General features: G+C 43.9%; 1 protein-coding gene across 3 annotated transcripts in view; it reads left to right on the top strand.

Moving 5' to 3' along the window:
• The window catches only part of RPTOR (regulatory associated protein of MTOR complex 1), a 525720-nt gene that overhangs the window by 373138 nt on the left and 133475 nt on the right, over positions 1–19107 (top strand). For all 3 annotated transcript variants that reach the window (XM_054976818.1, XM_054976816.1, XM_054976815.1), the window contains exons 14-18: positions 6485–6559; positions 7958–8023; positions 8224–8415; positions 8852–8992; positions 17694–17811. In XM_054976818.1, coding sequence (XP_054832793.1) covers positions 6485–6559; positions 7958–8023; positions 8224–8415; positions 8852–8992; positions 17694–17811 — 592 coding nt within the window. The remainder of the gene's footprint in view (positions 1–6484; positions 6560–7957; positions 8024–8223; positions 8416–8851; positions 8993–17693; positions 17812–19107) is intronic.

Raw genomic sequence — 19107 nt, 5'->3', positions numbered from 1 at the left:
GCCATGCCCCTTGACATCACAGGAAGTGTGTCATTAGCATAAATGATTTGCATATGCCACACACCCCTGACATCACTTATCCTGGCTGTTTTGGACCCAATCCTGGCCATTCAGGGCTGAAATTGGGCCCCAAAGGGGCTGAAAATGGCCAAAAGGAGCCCCAAATGGTCAGGATCGGTCCGCTGCTGAGCGGGAGAGTGATCCACCACCCAGCAGAGGCCCAATCCTGGCCATTTCAGGATGAATCCTGGCTGTTTTGGGCCCTATCCAGGCCATTTCGACCCCAATCCAGGCTGAAACAGGCCCAGAATGGCCAAAAATCAGGTGGGAAGGGCCACCAGACAGGTGACCTCTTTGGAGAACTACCAGAACTGCATTCCTGCATGTTCCCCCTCGAAATGAGCCCTGGGGCTTCTCCTTCCATTGATGAATAAAACAAACAGCTTGTCTGTATTTAAAGGAGGAGTCATGTTGGTCTGTTTTTCTATTATTATTATTACCTGAGAAGACTGTTAAAACACAAATTTTACATTTTTTTACTACAAAAAGGAATTTTTTTATTAAAAGCAGTTTTAACTACACCTTTTTTGGCTTTGCCGTTGATAAACATTAACAATATTAATCAATGGCCACTGGTATTTATGTTAATTATAACTTAGAACTGTAGCAATCTCATTAATGACAGTATAATTGACCCCCACACACACAACACACAAGCTAGGTATGTTAATTTATATTCCATATGACAACAGTGCTTATTGTAAACTAAGTGGGAAACAACCACATTAGTAAGACAACGATTGCTCAGTATTTGGGTGCATTTAAGGCAATGTACAATTTAAGAGTAGGTTTTCCAAAGGAAAAGACTGTGACTCTTTAAATGGCATATTTAAGTGCCACATAAATAATGTGCTGCTAGAATTTGTAGAGAACAGTGAGATCTTGTCACCGATAAAAAATGTTCCAGACATAGCTGTAGTGTTTTTTTAACAGACACACATAATTGTACTCTTAGGATATAAATACAGCATCCAGAATAGGGAAACTCTTCCCCATATTGTATCCCAGTATCACAAAATATATTTGCTTACTGAATAAGGTGGATATTAAGCTCAATAGTGACAGCCCATCAGGGCCAGATGAGGGATTTTGTCACCACAAGCAACATATAATTTTACTATATGTACCTGTCCCACCTCTTACTCTTGCTTCCTAAAGAGCGCAGCATGGGTTCATGGAAAATAATCTAGAGTTTCCTGGGTTATTGTTTTCTTTTAATTTCTTTAATGTTAAATACATAATAATTAATTTATTACAAGGTATCATAACTTCATGGCAGAATGTATTATAATTAGAGATGGGCACGAACGGCAATATGAACCAAAAAAAGCCATGAACAGCCCATTCTGCTGTTCGCGAGCAAGCTGTTCGTGAGGCCGTTCTGAACACACGTATTCGTTCCAAGCCCTGTTCGTTGCATTTGTCAGCCATTCGATAAGCCAGACAGTCTGGCACCTGCAATCAATTCCCTTGGCAACATAGGTAGGGACTGTCTGCACTCTGTCTGAACTCCTGCTGTTGCCCTGGAAACCACAATCTAAGCCCAATTTAGCTTGATTAGGCAGGTCTTCCTTCCAAGTGTGGAGCTCCAAATTTGTTACATGGGAGCAAAGAGTGGGGGGGGGGGTCTTTTGTAGCCATGGGAACACCAATCTCATCCCTCCAAACCCTGTTAGGCAGTTCTGACTGCCAACCACAGACCTCCTGTTTTGCTCTGTGGGAACTCTGGTTATAAAAAGCACCATGCTCCCAGCTCTGGCTTTCTGTTTCAGCAGACAGTGGAGTGGGAGAGAGCTTTTGCTGGCATTTTGAGAGAGAGAGACATGGAGAGTGCATTGGAGCTTGATTTTGTGTGTGTAGTGGGATAGGGATCTACCCCCTCAGGTTCCAGGGCTGCTGCCAGGCTCTGGGGCCAAGCTCAGTGGGCACCTCGGCTAAGGGCTCATAGTGATTTTAAGTGCCTGCCCTGCCTGTTCTGGTCAGGTTTCTGGGAGTGCTGGGCTAGGGCTCTACCCCCTCCCTCTGGTTCCAGGGCTGCTGCCAGGCTCTGGGGCCAAGTTCAGTGGGCACCTCGGCTGAGGGCTCACAGTGATTGTTAGTGACTGCCCTGCCTGATCTGGTCAGGTTTCTGGGAGTGCTGGGCTAGGGCTCTACCCCCTCCCTCTGGTTCCAGGGTTCCCAAATACCACCTGTGCTACTTGTGCAGGAAAGCAAACCTGAAAGCCATCATCATCTACCCTCTTCTGCATACAGAGAGAATTTTTAAGTTGCAACTTCTGCTACTTTGGGGTGGGCGGGTTTGCAGCACACTGTTGCCTGGCAGAGATGCTCTTGTGATGCTGTGCATTAATATTTTCCCCAGGAATCATGTTAAACAATGAACAATTTACGTATCCAGCAAATCTTCCACTACACAGTCTGATTCTTTCAGTTGACATATTATGATGAGAATCTGATAGGAAAAGTTGCCAGTTTCTGTACAGTTAATTGACCAGTACTTTAATTGGCAGCAGTGTTATAAAGAGCCCCAGATTAGCAGACCGTTTCCCCCAAAAGAAAACCATGAGCCTCCTTGTGCAACTTGAGTACCTGTCTCCTGCAATGCAGTTGCCTGCAAAGCAACTATTGTTGCTTCAGCAGGGAAATATTCTCTTGCATCTGTGTCTTTTCATCCTCTTCTTTTGACAATTAGACCCACCCACCCTTTACCCTATATTCCTGATTAAAAATGCATTACTCTTTCCCCCTCCCAAACCTCACCCTGCTCTTTGGTCCGTAGCATCCTGCAGAAAATATAGCTGCAAAGAGAGTTCAAAGTGAAGTCAGCTTTCTTCCCTTCTCTCCTCTCTACCAATTGTCACTTCAGTCTTTTATATAAATATATGTATATATTCATTCATCCTCATTTCTGGCCTTAATATGTCATACCCAAAGCCGGAGCTACAGTAGAGGAACAGGATGTCTCAAAAAGAGGTTGCCAATGTGGAGTATTAGCAGTAAAAGCACGACTCCTTGATTCTCATTTAATTGGCACCCCATGTGAAAATGTGGGGGAAGCTCATTTTCAAAAGGAATTCTTTCCTATCAAAAGAGTTTGTGTCCCATCCTTATTATTGGATGCTAGCAAATACACATCCTTAAGATGGAGTGGGTGCAGGGTTTTTTCCCTCTGGGAAAAGAGGTGGTGGAACTCTCAAGAGGGAAAAGAGGGAGAAACACACGGGATTCTTTGGAATAATATTATTTTCGTGTGCTATTGCCGAGCATTTTCAAGAGGTGCCAGAACTCCATTCCACTGTGTTCCCACTGAAAAAAGCCCTGAGAGTGTGTGTGGGTGGGTGGGTGGAGTGAAGGGAGGGCTTATATATTCTCTGGTGTTGGTGGGGAGAGCATTCCTTATTCTTAGGAAATGTCTCCTCTTGGTTACAGCCAGGAATCATGTGATGATCTTTAATCACAAAGGTTTGCATCAGTCCTGCCTAGGTAGTAGATTGCAGGATTTCTCTGCTTGCTCCTCTCAGAGGAAGAGGATCACCGTAAAGTTTTCCTTTTCAAAAAGGATCAAGCCCTTTCTCCCATCTCCCATCTTAGTTAGGGATCAACAGAGCCATTCTCGGTCACTCTTGAGGCCAGAAAGCATGTGATCAGTGAGCCATTTTTTCCTGCTTCGACCCCCTCCCACCCTTTCAGGAGCCTGCAGCACTGTGTGGCTTGCTGTTCTGGCCTTTTTTGTCAGCTTTCTCAGCAGTCCTACCACTACAATTCTCAAAAATGTTGGGCAACTTGCTTTCTGGCAGGCAGGTCTCCCCTACACCTGGACTCAGCTGTTATGTGAGGGACGGAGAGCAGCAGAGTGAAGAGATATGAGGGTTGGTGCATATAGCTAAGTAGCACATGGACACTGCTAGAAATTGCTCCCTGCCACATGGCTACTGCATGTGGCAGGACTTTTGCATGTGGTGCAGTCGACTTTTTCAATGCAGCTGTTTCCTCCAGGCCATTGTAATGTAGTGAGAAAAAGGAGTTTCTGGTGATGTGAAGAAAATGCTGGTTCTATGTGGGAAGCTGTCTGCTACATATGGCTTGTTGTTGTGGAGTAACCACCACGTGGAACAGTTTAAAGTACCCTCTCTGTGAATGCTTGTCCATTAGCATTGGACCTTGCATCAGAACAAGCCAGTCTCTGTTTTATCCATGTACTCTGTTCTGCTCATTGAAGCAAAAAAGAATTTGCCACGCTGATCTGGTATAGAAAAGTGGAGAAAGGTGACAGAGAGCCAGCATGGTGTCAGTACAGGATCAAAGCCGCAGTCTGCCATGCAGGGGCCATTTTGTAGAAAAAGAGCTGGAGGAACTCATTAGCATAACTCATTAGAGTAACTCATTAGCATATGCCACGCCCCTTGACATCACTGGAAGTGTGTCATTAGCACAAGTGATTTGCATATGCCACACCCCTGACCTCACCTATCCTGGCTGTTTTGGACCCAATCCTGGCCATTCAGGGCCGAAATTGGGCCCAAAATGGCAGAAAGGGGCTGAAAAGGGCTGAAAAGGGCCCAAAATGGTCAGGATTGGGCCGCTGCTGAGCAGGAGAGTGATCCACCACCCGTCAGAGGCCTGATCTGGGCCATTTCAGCCCCGATCCAGCCAAAACGGGCCCAAAATGGCTGTGAGTCAGGTGGGCGGGGCCACCTGTCATGTGACCTCTTTGGGGAACTGCTGGAACTGCGTTCCTGCGCATTCCCCCTCAAAATGAGCCCTGGTGCCATGGAGGCTTGCTGGGTGACCTTGGACCAGTTACACACTCTCAGCCTAACCTATCTCACAGGGTTGTTGTGAGGATAAAGTGGAGGAGGGAGAAACTATGTGAGCTGCTTTGGGTCTCCATAAAAGGGGAGAAAGGCAGGGTCTAAATAAAGTAAATTCCAAGATAGCTGCTTCATCCAGAGCGATCTGGGAGGCCCCTGAATCATATCAGTGGCCCTTTTAGCCATTCTGTCCAAGATCCTTGTCTAAACAAGCCTGTCCGTATACATTTCTGCTGTCCTTCTTGAGCTGTGACTGGGTAGCTACAGATGCATTTATTTGTTGTTGAAAGTAGGCTTGCTCTTGTTTCCTTACTTAGTCTTGGTTTTATTCTGATTTTTCCAGATTCTGCTTTCTGATAATTTCATTCTCTCCAACGTTGACCAATATCTGCTGCCTCGCAGCTATGTATATTTTCCTCTTTTTCCTTGAATCCTTTAGTTCCTCTCCATATCTGCCCATTTTTATTCTGCCTGCATTTCTATTGTCCCAACCCCATCACTGCCCATGATTTAACATGGTGCTTATATAGGATGATTTCAGTTTTGGCGTGCAATTTAGCAATTTATATGTAGCTGCTGACTATATAACGGACTTTCATTTTAGACAGATTTGTCAACTTGTGTTAGGCCACAGTTTAATGATCCCTCTTCTCTGTTATTCATGCCCTATCAATGCAGCCTAGATGTCTATCTTATTACCCTTTACGAGTTTATAGATAATCCAGTACCTTTTTTAAAATTAGCAACTGTGTCTGCTCCTGATTTCTTTCATGTTTCTTTTGGAATCATTGCCATCAAAGAATAAAAGTTAAAAGGGTTAGGTTGGGTTGGAAGTTCAGGGAGAGCATAACAAACGTTCACACAGCAACAACACACATGTATCATTTAGACTACTTGTATATGAATTTCAGGAGAGACTGTTCTTTAAGCAGAAGCTTGTGATTTATCCAAGGGAAATTTCCCCATCATACTCTGAGAGCAGAAAGAAATGCCAATGCCAAATGAACCACCTGGCTCCCAAGGCGTTTTTTGGAAAGGAAAAGCTTGTCAACATTTAAAAATCCATCCTCTCTTTCTCCCCATAGTTTTCTGTATTTTGGAGTTTAAAAGTCACTAGAGGAGAAATAGGAGGATGAGTTTTTATCAATTAGAAAAGACATACAGTTATGAAGTCCAGAGGACAGCTCTGTTTTCTACACCTGGCTTGCAGATGGCTGTTCTCCCAGTTCCATTGCTTAGGCTGAATGAACGGGAGCTGAACCATTCTCTGCAGATGTGGCTTGCTGATAATTGCTACCAAGAACTCTCCAAGCACACACACCATTGGAAAACTAAATGAACAGCTTGTGGAATCTTGGCCATGGTCCTTGGGCTCCTTGGACACAGAATAGCTATCCGATCTGTGTGTCGATAACACAAATCTTAACCAGTATTGGAGGCTGTCTTGGCAAAGATACTCTGCTTCAACTTTTTTTCTTTCTCTGATCAATTGAAAATTGGTTTTGAAGGAGAAAAAATTGCTATGGCATGAAATATTCATAAATCATCTAGAGGCATAAAAGAAATTCTCAGGTTATTGTACTCATTGTTTCCCCCTCCCCTTCATTTTTCAGTCATGCCAAGCCGACCTTGTGAAGGACAACGGTCACAAATATTTCCTTTCTGTTTTGGCAGATCCCTACATGCCGGTAAGGACAAATGATCAGATTTTTTTCCCCTCCCTCTTCAAATTCTCTTTAAAACTACCTTGCTCTGTCTTGGCTGTGCTGTTGTTTTGTGACAAGTTGTGCTGCTGGTTTTGTAGATGAAGTGAGATTCTTAGACTGGGGGAATGAGGTTTCAGTGCACCAGCTAAACAAAAAGGAGACTTAAAATATCTAAATTATTTTTATGTAATCAAAGTATTTTCCACACAAACAGTATTCATTTCTCCTTGCAAAGGAGGCCACATAAGTGGACTAAGGTTATTTGTTGTCAGTGGATTGTGTAACAACCTGTTCCATCTCGGGTGGATATCTGTTGTGCACTGCAAATTCTTCCAATAAATATTCTTATGTATGAAAAAAAATGGTACATGAGACATTCTTTTTCTTCTTCTTCACTATACTGCAGTTGTGAGCATGAACTATTGAGGCACTGTTTTTTTCTCTACATTTGTTTTTAAAAACCTTGTATTTAAGGGGAAAATCTAGCAAAGTACAAAATACTTCCCCATCTTTTCTTACTGCATAAGAAACACAGTAACCTTGGGAAAATGTTTATATCATTCTTTTATTTCTTTGAACCACATAACATCAGCCTGTTGAAATCTAACAAGATAGAAAGCGGAAAATTCCCAAAATTCTTTTAATAATAACATTAGATTTATATACCGCCCTTCAGGACAACTTAATGCCCACTCAGAGTGGTTTACGACGTATGTCATTAGAGAGGGGTAGAAGAATTATGAAGAGTATCTTCCTTTTTGCTTTTCTGACAAAGTTGTTCTGTGTTCATGCATGTATGCATGTGTGCTGGCATAGGTTTTGCCAGGGCTTTTTTTCAGCAGAAACGTGGGGGAACGGAGTTCCGGAACCTCTTGAAAATGGTCACATGGCTGGTGGCCACGCCCCCTGATCTCCAGACAGAGGGGAGTTGAGATTGCCCTCCGCGCCACTCAGCAATCTAAACTCCCCTCTGTCTGGAGATCAGGGGGCGGGGCCACCAGCCATGTGACCATTTTCTCCAAGGGCAACCCACTGAGTTCCACCACCACTTTTCCCAGAAAAAAAGCCCTGGGTTTTGCTTTGTGGTTTAATTTAATTTGTGGGTTAATTTAAAACAACGCTTTCTAGCCTTACATAATAATGCTCAGAAAACAGATTGAAATAATTCAAAACTCCAGCCGTACTGCCATTTTTATGGCCATTGTCCCCGTTTTCATTAAGCAGCAAGAAAATTCAGACAAGCCTGAATGTTCTCAAAATCTCCCCAAAACAAAGGAAAAAATTCTTCCAACAAGGACAGCATCTTTTTTCAAACTTTGCTTTGCAGTATTCAAATGTTGTTATCTTGAAGTTTTAGAAACAAATTCTTCTTGTTTTAAGGCTGAACACAGGACGATGACGGCTTTTATCTTGGCTGTGATTGTGAACAACTACAATACAGGGCAGGTGAGTTCCAGAGGAGAAAGGGGATCACGGCCTCCTCGTCTGGCCTCATAGATAATCTTGATTTATTTTTAAAAGTTGCATGCCACTGGCCTAAGCCAGTATGTTTGTGCTCTCCCGTTTGATCATTTCCCTAGGTATCCTAGGTATTGATATATTGCTGTGCTATTTGTTTCAATACTGTGCACTGACCTCTGTTATAGGAAGCCTGTCTTCAAGGAAACTTGATTGCCATTTGCCTGGAGCAGCTGAATGATCCACATCCTCTCCTGCGCCAGTGGGTGGCGATCTGCTTGGGGCGTATCTGGCAGAATTTCGACTCTGCGAGGTGGTGTGGCGTGAGAGATAGTGCCCATGAAAAACTCTACAGTCTTCTTTCTGATCCAATCCCAGAGGTAACCTTGCTAGGTTTGTGAATAAGAATTCATTGAAAAGACTGGAGCCATAGTTTGACAGGTCCGTCAAAGGTAGCTTCACTATGCAACATTGCCTAATCAGTGCCTAGCTAAAATATAGCCCTGCGTTATCTTTGCACTAAATCAATGAACACAATCATTGTCAAGGCTTTGGTTAGATTGTAACTAGATTTCAGTTCTCAGTTCCAGTGTCCATGGACTGTTAGTTATATGAAATAACTCTCTCAAATGTATCCCATTTAATCACTAGAAATAAGCTTAACTTGGATGTCCTTTCCTGTTTAATGGATGTGGGGGGGGGGGCGGTTGCATCATCTTGGTGCACTACCACATATAAGTGAAACTGAAGAGACCAGCAGAAAGGGCTTGCTAAAAGATTGAGCTGAGACCTGAATGAGCTGTGTTTTTCTTGCAGGTTCGCTGTGCTGCAGTCTTCGCCCTTGGCACCTTTGTGGGCAATTCAGCCGAGCGGACTGATCATTCTACCACTATCGATCACAATGTTGCCATGATGTTAGCCCAGCTCATCAACGATGGAAGCCCCATGGTTCGAAAGGTACACAAGAGGAGGGGGAGGGGAGGGGAGGGGGAGGTTCATCCAGGTGACCCTTCTCCAACAGAATAGTCCATACTGGCTTAGATGGCTGAATGGTCACATTTGCTGCAAGGCAATTTTGTCAGTTCATACGATCTGCTCAGAGTATGCTTTGTGCATGGGTTTTATTTTCCCCTGGAGAGCAGTGCATAAACGTGTTGTAATGTTTGAACCAAGAAATAACTTTTATAATGTTGTTAGAGATAATGTAAGATCCCCAGATGTCTCATACTTTAAAAGCGAGTTTCTTATTTCAGAAGCTGATGGCTGTCTCTTACTCAATAGCGAAGCTTCAAAGGGTGCACCGCATCTCAAAAATATGTTACTTATTTTTGATGTTATGGTCTGGCAACATTAGGCAGTGAAGGAAAACGTAACTTATCTGGAAATGGCTACTCTGTAAGGCGTTCTTTGTGGGATGCATGAGGATGAATATGAATATCTTATGTAGAAGTGGTTGGTAGTAATGGCTAATCCAGCCCTCAAGTTTGCTTTGTCACCTACACTTGGCATGTATTCCTGATGTGTGTTTCTTACTGCTGCCTGTGCAGTGTGAGGTTGTCCTTTGCCTGTTTGCATTCTCCTCTTGCCAATTAAATCATCATGATGTTAAATTTTCCTCTTTGCCCCCTACATAGCCAGTTCTCATTGAGTTTTCCTTGCTTTAATCCCTTGTTTTCAGCAGAACTACCAATAAGAGTGGGTCTTCTCTTCTCTTCTCTTCTCTTCTCTTCTCTTCTCTTCTCTTCTCTTCTCTTCTCTTCTCTTCTCTTCTCTTCTCTTCTCTTCTCTTCTCTTCTCTTCTCTTCTCTTCTCTTCCCTTCCCTTCCCTTCCCTTCCCTTCCCTTCCCTTCCCTTCCCTTCCCTTCCCTTCCCTTCCCTTCCCTTCCCTTCCCTTCCCTTCATGTGTGGGTAGCTGAAAACAGAAGTATCTTCATCTCTATGTAGGTGCCGTTTTGATTAAAAAACACTGGTTATCCCAAATAAAATTATTTTACATGACAGAGAACTTGCCATTCTTATTCCTGCCCTTTACTACTTTCCCCCCAACTATCACAGGGGATAAATACGTCCTGAAAGGGTTGCTTGCTGGCCGGCTGCTTGACTGTTGAGTGTGTGTCATCACTGTTCTTGCACTCCTGCAGGTTATATCAGCTTTCTGTTCATTGGTAATTTTTCTGAATAGCAAGTCCCGTCGTGTCGATCATTCTGTCTCTCTATTTCCTGGGAGGTTTACATAAATGTCAGCTTCTCCCTGGCATTGTGTTTTCTGCCTGAAGAATAACATTACGCTGCTTTCCCTCTTCTAAAGGAAAGAAAATTAAGCTCAGTACCCAGAGTATGATTTAGAAGCGCAGTTGCTGCAAGAGGTGGGGGGGGGTAGTGGTCCTCAAGCCGAGGTCATAAGCTTCATAGATCCTCTTACCATCCTGATTTCCATGGGCTACCGCAGTCTGAATTACTAAACACCATTTCTTGTTTGCAGAGCTTTTTTTCTGAGGAAAGAGGTGGTCGAACTCAGTGGGTTGCCCTCAGAGAAAATGGTCACATGGCTGGTGGCCCCACCCCCTGATCTCCAGACAGAGGGGAGTTTAGATAGATCTCCGCGCCGCTCCAGCGGCACAGAGGGCAATCTAAACTCCGCTCTGTCTGGAGATCAGGGGGCGGGGCCACCAGCCATGTGACCATTTTCAAGAGGTTCCAGAACTCCGTTCCACCACGTTCCTGCTAAAAAAAAGCCCTGCTTGTTTGTCCCGAACATCCGGATGCTTCATTTTGCCCAGTGGGTCTAGACATGAGGTCTTTATCAATCTGGCATTTCATTTGCTGTACAGTACGGGAGATCCCTCTCGAGACGCAAAATAGTGAAAGGTGAACAAAACAGTGAAAGATGAGGCATTAAAAAAAAGAGAGAGAATTATTTTAGAGCCTGCAGCATATCTGCCACTGAAGAGTGCGTTGCTGAATGTTGCTGAATGCCAAAGGAAAAATATATCTGTCAGGACGGCTGTCAAGCTCGTTATGTCAGTGCTTTCATTTTGAAGCCCCCCCGAAGAAAAACAATAGACAAGGAAATGCGATTAGCCATGCTGGCCTCTACCTCCAGAATGTATTCACTCTACTGAGACAGTCTACTGTCTCAGGAAACAGGAGCCACGTTCTGTCTGTTTAATGTTCTTGTGTTTATCACTCTTTTGGCAACAGCGTCTTACATTACAAGCTATGAAAGTAAATATGAAATATTAATTTGTTACTGGAAACGTGAAGTCTCTGCAGCCCTCTGGGAGGAAAAGGGGATTGGATATGCAAGGGCAAAAGGAAAGCAGGACAGTTGTCTTCAGCAAAGAGTTTTCCCCTAAACTACATTGGGAGAGAGGGGATGGAATAGGAAGGTTGCATGTTCTGGCCTCCTGTTTGTAAATCAGTAGCACAGTAACTACTTGCCTAGCACTCAAGGGCGCCGTGGCCAGAGCCCTCTGCTTGCATTCTGTTTCAGGAAAAAACGCGTTTCAACTTTCCTGGCACCTGTTGGTGCAAATAGGACTTTAGCAACACAGCCGTTAGCTGAATTGCAGATTTGCTTCCTTTCTTCGAGCTGCGACACCCAGCATAGACAGCTCTGCAGTCCTTAGAACACATCACGATGTTTCTGTCAGGCCTTCAGACTCACTGCATAGCAGGTAGACAAATCTTCAGGCTGCAAATTGTAGACTCTTTTGTCATGCAAGAGTCTTGCCCTTTAGTGCGATTCATTATGTCCTACAAAGTGCAGAAGGGAGGAGACTGTGGACAGGAGAGGAATTAAACAGTGTCCGTTTCAGTACTCCATGTGACAGTACATCAGTTTGACAATACCAGGCGGAATCAAAGAAGGGGAGCCTGGCCAAGAATAAAAGGCCTTTTGTTGCAAAGAATTCATTTTAGAGTCAAATGCTCCAGCTTTCTTCAGATACTCACACTAAAGTGAAGGAAAAATCAATTCTTCACCAAGCCAAGTATAAAAAAGTGCCCCCCCATCCCTTCTCAAGGTGACAGATGGGTATTAATTTTGTCAGGAAGCTGGTTTCACATGGACTCCGTTCTCTTGGATTATTTTTTAAAGATGCTTAGAAAGGAACATTATCTGCAACGATTTTGCAAAAAGAGAATACATTTGCTAAGGGGTGCTATCTTGACCATTTTCTTTGTACAAGAAAAGGACTGGGGAAGAAGTATGTGCTGTCGGTCCCTTAGGAGGAAACGTGCACAGCCCAGTGAATCTGTACAGGTTATGGTGAACTGAGAACAGAAGTACATGCATAGCATTATTCACTCTGTACAAAAGGGTATAATGCTTAACCCAAATCCAGAAGTTTATTGAATATATATCAGAAGGTATAATGCAAACCACAATGGAAAAAAAGGAAAAACCAACTTAACACTAAGGCTTTAAGTATATATATGCAGTCTTAAAAGCTTAAGGCTAAAGGTACCAACACACTAACTACTAAGTCTCTATGTTCAATTGTTCAATGTCCCATTCTCCCTTTTAGATCGAAAGGTTTCGGGCTACCCCAGCCAACAGCTTCGGAGAGCTTCCTAAAGGTGGAAGTCTCCTTGCCGATTGGCAAGTGTAGCAATGATGGGACCTCAGCTCCTCCCTTTTATGGACCCGAGTCGGCGTTTTGTGTACAGAAAGCTGCTATCAGTAGGCCCATCCTGTTCCTACTCAAGGGCCAAATGGACTACTACCTCTAAAATGACCTCTACCAGTTAGAGAAAGGAATTTCACACTCTGCCAGCCCAGGCTCTGTTTATGTTTCTCAAAACATGGGGAAAAGGACCTGAAATCCCTCTATCTGACTGACTTGCTGTAATTTAGAGGCAAGACTAAAGACCTTGCATACCACTTGATGCCAATTGGCGCCAATTAGTGCCCTCCTCCCATTTCCCAGGAAGTGAAACTCTGGCCAGCCTTGGGGGTAGGGGTCGTGATACAGAAATGAAAGTTAAAGGTCTCCACTGCGGCTTTTGGGAGCTTCTCACAGAGAGCCTGAGCTGAATTCATGTTACTAATGGCCTGGTCTCAGAACCAAACTTCAAAATTCCTACCACACATATCACAGACTTGGGTTTTTCTGCATGATTCTGGGTTTCTGCATGATTCTGATTGGATTTTTCTGCATGATTTTCTCCATCAGTTCTGGTCTCATATGGCTTTGATTTATCCCCTGATTTCTGCACACATTTTTTTTTGCCTTTAGGTTACACTTTGGGTTTTTTGGTTTACCCCTGTGTTTTTTTTCTGGTACTTTTGAGACACTTTTATCCTGATCTTTTTCTGGAAGCCAATTTCGAGTTGATATTTTCCTCATGCATAGTGTTTCTTTCGGTTTTGTTTGTCCCACCCGCTCCCACACCCACCTCCAAACTACTTTTCTATGATTGGACATTCATGATTGTCAAAATGCTTCCCCCCCTTCCTTTCCCCCTTCCTGATTTCTATCTGCTTTTTAAATTGTCATTTCCATAGTCATATCATTGTAGCACTTAGGGGTATGCAAAATGAAACAAATGAGCTGGAAGTACACCCAGAAATCACTGTTTTGTTTTATTAAAGCAGCTTCCAGAATGCCAAGCCAAATCTGGGAAATCAATTGTAACGAGTCCCTCCCACCAAAATGTTTGTGTGATTTGTTTCATTTCGTACCTTGCAGCACCAGTAGCAGCATCAGCAGGTAGGCAGTGGGCTCAACTAGCAGGGCAGCATCTTGTTCTCCCTAATGGAGTTCAGATCCCAAGAGGAGAGAGCCCTTACATTATTAATTAAGTCTGTTGGCAAGAAGGGTGAATGTGTGCAATGGACATATGTGCATTCTGCCCCCCCCCCCCGTTGCTACCCAGACAATGGCATTGTCTCCCTGCCAATCAGGTCCTTGCAAGAGGAGACCCCCTTACCCACCTATCAGCATGGAAAACATTTGGAAAGGGGAATGTACAGACTTCAGTCACAGGCTGCAATTCAAAAGACACTTCCCTGGGAATAAGCAGTATAGAATAACATGAGATTTACATCTGAGTAGACCTGTTAAGGATGCACCATGGTTTTTTTTTGCTGCACTACCCAGGTGCTAGTCTGTCTCCCCCACCCCTATCAGAACACTTGGACAGTTGCTGTGAAGAAAAGTGCTGGTGGAGGAGAGGGGAGTGCAAGTGGTCTGTTCAATCAATAAAATTTGATAAAAGCCCTGGAATACTTCAGTCATAGGCTGCAATTCAAAAGACACTTCCCTGGGAGTAAGCACAAGAAAACTTAAAACCAACAAGAGGATGCAAAGGTAATAATTAGAGATGAGCACAAACCGGGAAAATGGTGGTTCTTTGCGGTTCATGGTTTGTCACATTTCACGAACTACGAACCGGCATGAAATTTCCCGATTCGCGAAACAGTTCGTTTGGTTTGTGAATACGTCACTTCTGGGGCAGCAGAAGGTCTGCAGAAAGCCCATCCCCTCCATTGCCTAGGAAACTGATTGTTTGGCACCAGGCTGTCCACAGTGACAAACTGAAAACTGAACCAAACAAACCAGCCTAAAAAACATAGCAGCTCATCACGGTTCATCAGAAATGCCCTCTGACAAACTGCTTTTTCGCGAACCAAAAAACAGCCCGGTTCGTGAACTTTGGTTTGTATTTTGGTTCGTGCCCATCTCTAGCAATAATTTATTGGCGCTATAGAAAAAGAAAAAAGTGAACATAAAGCAGGATTGTTTTTAATGTCACTGCCACCCCAAAATTTGCCAGCCAATTTCTTGTGTGTGTGTGTGCGCGCGCGCGCGCGCACGCGTGCGCGCAGTGTAATTGGGTGGATCAGTGGTTTAGAGGGAGGACTGTTCTGTGCGATTTTGGTGCAGTTAAGTGCAAAAACAGATTAGATGCAATCTGGCCATGCCCCACCCAGAAAAAATTAAGAACAGCACATAGTTGGTTCAGAATCCTGGGTCCAAAACTGAAACTGATTTTTTTTCATTGCACACCTCTACTAACAATACATGCAACCGATTCTCTGAATTCCCAGCTTTCATTTTTAAAAAATAAGTCTCTAGCCCGTGCCATTGCAGAAATATACCTTTTTAATCTCTCTACAAGGGAAGGGGCTAGAGATGTGCATTTTAAAATGAATGCTGGAAATTCAGATAATCTCCTGTACTTATTGCTAGTATGGTAGGTCAATATAACACAATGAAAATGACAATTTTTAAAAAAGATTGCAAAAGCCCTGATTTCCCAGGGGAGGGGGAGTGGCAACTTCTGCCACCAAAAAAAGCATGGTTTGAAAAGCTCATAGCCTCTGCTACTCTGGTCTGTGTCCCAACAGAGGTCAGTTTCCCTGCTGGTGCCAGCCTTTGCCTCCCAGCTTTGGATCAGCCCAGGCAGGGCTCTTCAGCTTGGACCATGGGGGGGGGTGCTTAGGCATAGGTGGTGGAGGTACTCCTTTGTTACACTTCCCAATGCAAAGACTTCCCCATGTGTTCATTTTCAATCATTTTAAAAATAAACCTTTATATCAATATAACATTATAAAAAGGTGCAAGCACCGAGTCATTACTGACCCATAGGGGGACATCGCATCACAACGTTTTCTTGGCAGACTTTTTTACGGGGTGGTTTGCCATTGCCTTCCCCAGTCATCTACACTTTACCCCCAGGAAACTGGGTACTCATTTTACCGACCTCAGAAGGATGGAAGGCTGAGTCAACCTTAAACCAGCTACCTGAACCCAGTTCCGCCAGGATCAAACTCAGGTCGTGAGCAGAGCTTGGGCTGCAGTACTGCAGCTTACCACTCTGCGCTATGGGGCTCCTTACAATAACATTATAAGCATACTAGAAAATGAGGGGTGGGTGCTGTGATGTCACAAAAGATGCCACTGATGACGAGAGTATCCTCACTTGAAGATCCTGTTTATTTAAGGCACATGCAGAGCAAAATAAACTAACTCCATAACTGTAAAAATACGGGGGCAGGGGGGGGCAGACATACAGAAGAACTGTACCCAAACCAATTCCAATGCTTGAGGATCAACTGCTAAGAAAATCAGGACTAAGGCTAGTATGTGAGAAAGCCCCTTGTGCTGGGCAAAGTTCTTTCCCAGCACCTGCTTCCTGGGACCCTTTAAGAGTTCTTTCTGCATGACACAATTCTGTAAGGCAGAGCAGACAGACCTTCCGTTTAGAGTACAGAAATCTTTTCCTCATCTGCCTTTGCCTTGAATTGCAGCTCCTCAAAGAAATAAGGGCTGTTAACCTTTGCTCTAAAGGAAGATTTGGGACCAATTCTTATGTAAAAGCACTCCTCTACCACAGCACATTGCAATGAATCCTAGATACCTGCTGTTCTTGTTTATAGATAACTAGCAACAATGCCTGTTATGGGAAATAATACATCGGGCTTTAGAAATGTGATTCAGTGGGCCCCTCTCAGCAGCAAGTGGGCGCTTTGCAGCGGCCTGGAGGCCACAGCGGGAGGGCACTGAGGGGAAGTGCGGGGAGGAGTGCTCAGGCTGTTGATTCCATGGGTCCCCTCGTGGCAATGTGCCTGTGCCTCCTCTCAGCATCTTCCCACTTTGGCCTCCAGGCTGCTGTGAAGCATCCTTTTGCCACCGGGAGGAGTGCTCAGGCTGTCGATTTGCCAGCCCACATCGCTGTGACAAGTGAGCACTTTGCAGCATCCCCAGGCTAGAGCGGGAGGGCGCTGAGGGGAGGCACGGGGAAGAATGCTAAGGCTGTCAATTCGGCACACCTCTTCCTGGCAGTAAACGGGTGTTTGTAGCGTCCTTGAGGCCAGACTGTGCCTGCGCTAGGGTAAAAAGTGAGTCGTCGCCAATACGGCTTGCCTTTTATATGTAACGGATTTGCCAAGGGAGGAAGGGACTGCACAGGATATGTGAATTATCACTGTAATGTTTACTACCAGTCTACAAGAATGAATCTACAAACATTCCCATGGAGTCCAATACAAAGCAACCTTGGAAAGGTTTTGTTTCCAGATCAAGAAGACTATCAGATGTTCCCCAAACATTGAAACAGCTCTATTAGTGACCTAGAAATTTTTATTTAAAGATACACTTTGACATTGGGATTCATTGTTAGAGGTGACAGAAGTCTCATAAACTTGAAGACTGAATAGGGGAGGGGTTGTTTTCTCCCATGCCTCCCCCTCCCCCATGCACACTAGAATAGTTTTGTATTAAGGCTGCATTGAGCCTGGTCTGAGTATAGCAGCTTGTAAACACCTTAGTAAATAAAAGTTGTGAAATTGCACTCCAACTCAGGAGTGCTTAAATGTTAATGTTGCACTGTGAGTCTGAACCTGTCTCAGTATGGATAGATGGAACCGATGTGTCTTATTTTCAAAACTTGAACTCCTTGTCCAAGAACCACTTGTACACAGTGCAATTGCTTTAGATAACATGAAAATCACAGCATTTCAGCAAATAACATTCCTCAAACTTTGACTTTCAATGCTGGATATCCTATTTTCTGTTCTCTGAGGCACCTGGTGCCTGCTGATTGAAATGTTCCCCAACTTTTGCCGAGATGGGAGTTCCTTGCAGTTGCCGTTTGATGCACACGCGGTGATCAGAGGCCTAATTTTTTCCCCTTCTTTGCCTCTCCACAGGAGCTGGTGGTGGCATTGAGTCACCTCGTGGTCCAATATGAAAGCAATTTCTGCACCGTTGCCTTGCAGTTTATGGAAGAGGAAAAGAACTATGCACCTCCTTCTCCTGCTGCTCCAGGTGCTGCTACAATTTTCTTTGTGGTCGAAGAAAGTTTGAGAATTTTATTCTAGATGGGGGGGGATTACTACTGTGGTCAGTCTTGCTGGCAAATAACTGTTATAGTCTGCATTTTTCTGCATTATAACATTTTAGTTCAAGTCTGAAAAGACTAAAATCCTTTTGTTTTTCATTGGAAAAGGAAGAGTAATTACGAATGAACTTTTCTCTCGACTGTAACATGGCCTCCCTAGCCAGGGTAGTGTTAAAAGAGCATGGAGATGTATATAAAGTTGTTACCTGTGCTAAACTTTATACCATTCAGCTAATTGCCGCTGTAAAGGATTGTTGTTGATCTGCTCTTCCAGCCCTGCTCTTGGAAGGTGACAGATAAGAGAATACTGTGTTGTACAGAGAATCTATAGCTTTTAAAGCCCATTTCTGTCTGCAGTTCAGAAATGAGGGCTTTAGATTCTTTTCAATCCCTTCTTTTTATTTCCTCCTCTTGTGCGTTTTCCTTCAAGTCTTAGGCAAAATTGTTGCTGGCCTTTTATTTCATTAAATGTCATCTTAAATATTAATCAACCTGGCTAATCTCTGGGGACTCTGTCAGATCATTTAGAGGAAAGTACCATTGTCTCCCTGAAATTAGTAATTTAACAGCTCTTTTTTATGAAAAAGTGAAGCACATTAAAATATGAAAACCTATCTCACCTCTACTTTTCTTGCCTTTTATTTTTAAAAAGATTTTGGCAGTAGAAAGTAATCCCTATCCCTAAAAATACACAACACTGACATACACTTGTTCCAAGGTAGTATGTAAAGAAGATACAAAATAGAAAAATTATGCTCACCATTTCAAATGCAGCTATTTCTAATATAAAAGGGGAACTCTCTTGTACAGTACAGCTACTTGAATACATAGGAGGGTGGAGGAGATGAAAATAGGTAGAACCAGGGCTTTTTTTCAGGGGGAACGCGGGGGAACGGAGTTCCGGAACCTCTTGAAAATGGTCACATGGCTGGTGGCCCCGCCCCCTGTTATCCAGACAGAGGGGAGTTGAGATTGCCCTCCGCGCCGGCAATCTCAACTCCCCTCTGTCTGGAGATCAGGGGGCGGGGCCACCAGCCATGTGACCATTTTCTCTGAGGGCAACCCACTGAGTTCCACCACCTCTTTTCCCAGAAAAAAAGCCCTGGGTAGAACCGTTGAAAATTTCAGGAACCCAGTGCTAAAATTGGACCTGAAATATCCTTAGGCTTTATGGACTTATTATTGTGGAAACTACATCTAGCGTCACACAACATCACCAGTCA

Source organism: Eublepharis macularius, chromosome 4, assembly GCF_028583425.1.
Source record: "Eublepharis macularius isolate TG4126 chromosome 4, MPM_Emac_v1.0, whole genome shotgun sequence".
Lineage (NCBI taxonomy): Eukaryota > Metazoa > Chordata > Lepidosauria > Squamata > Eublepharidae > Eublepharis > Eublepharis macularius.
This window is presented reverse-complemented; position numbering and strand designations above follow the sequence as displayed.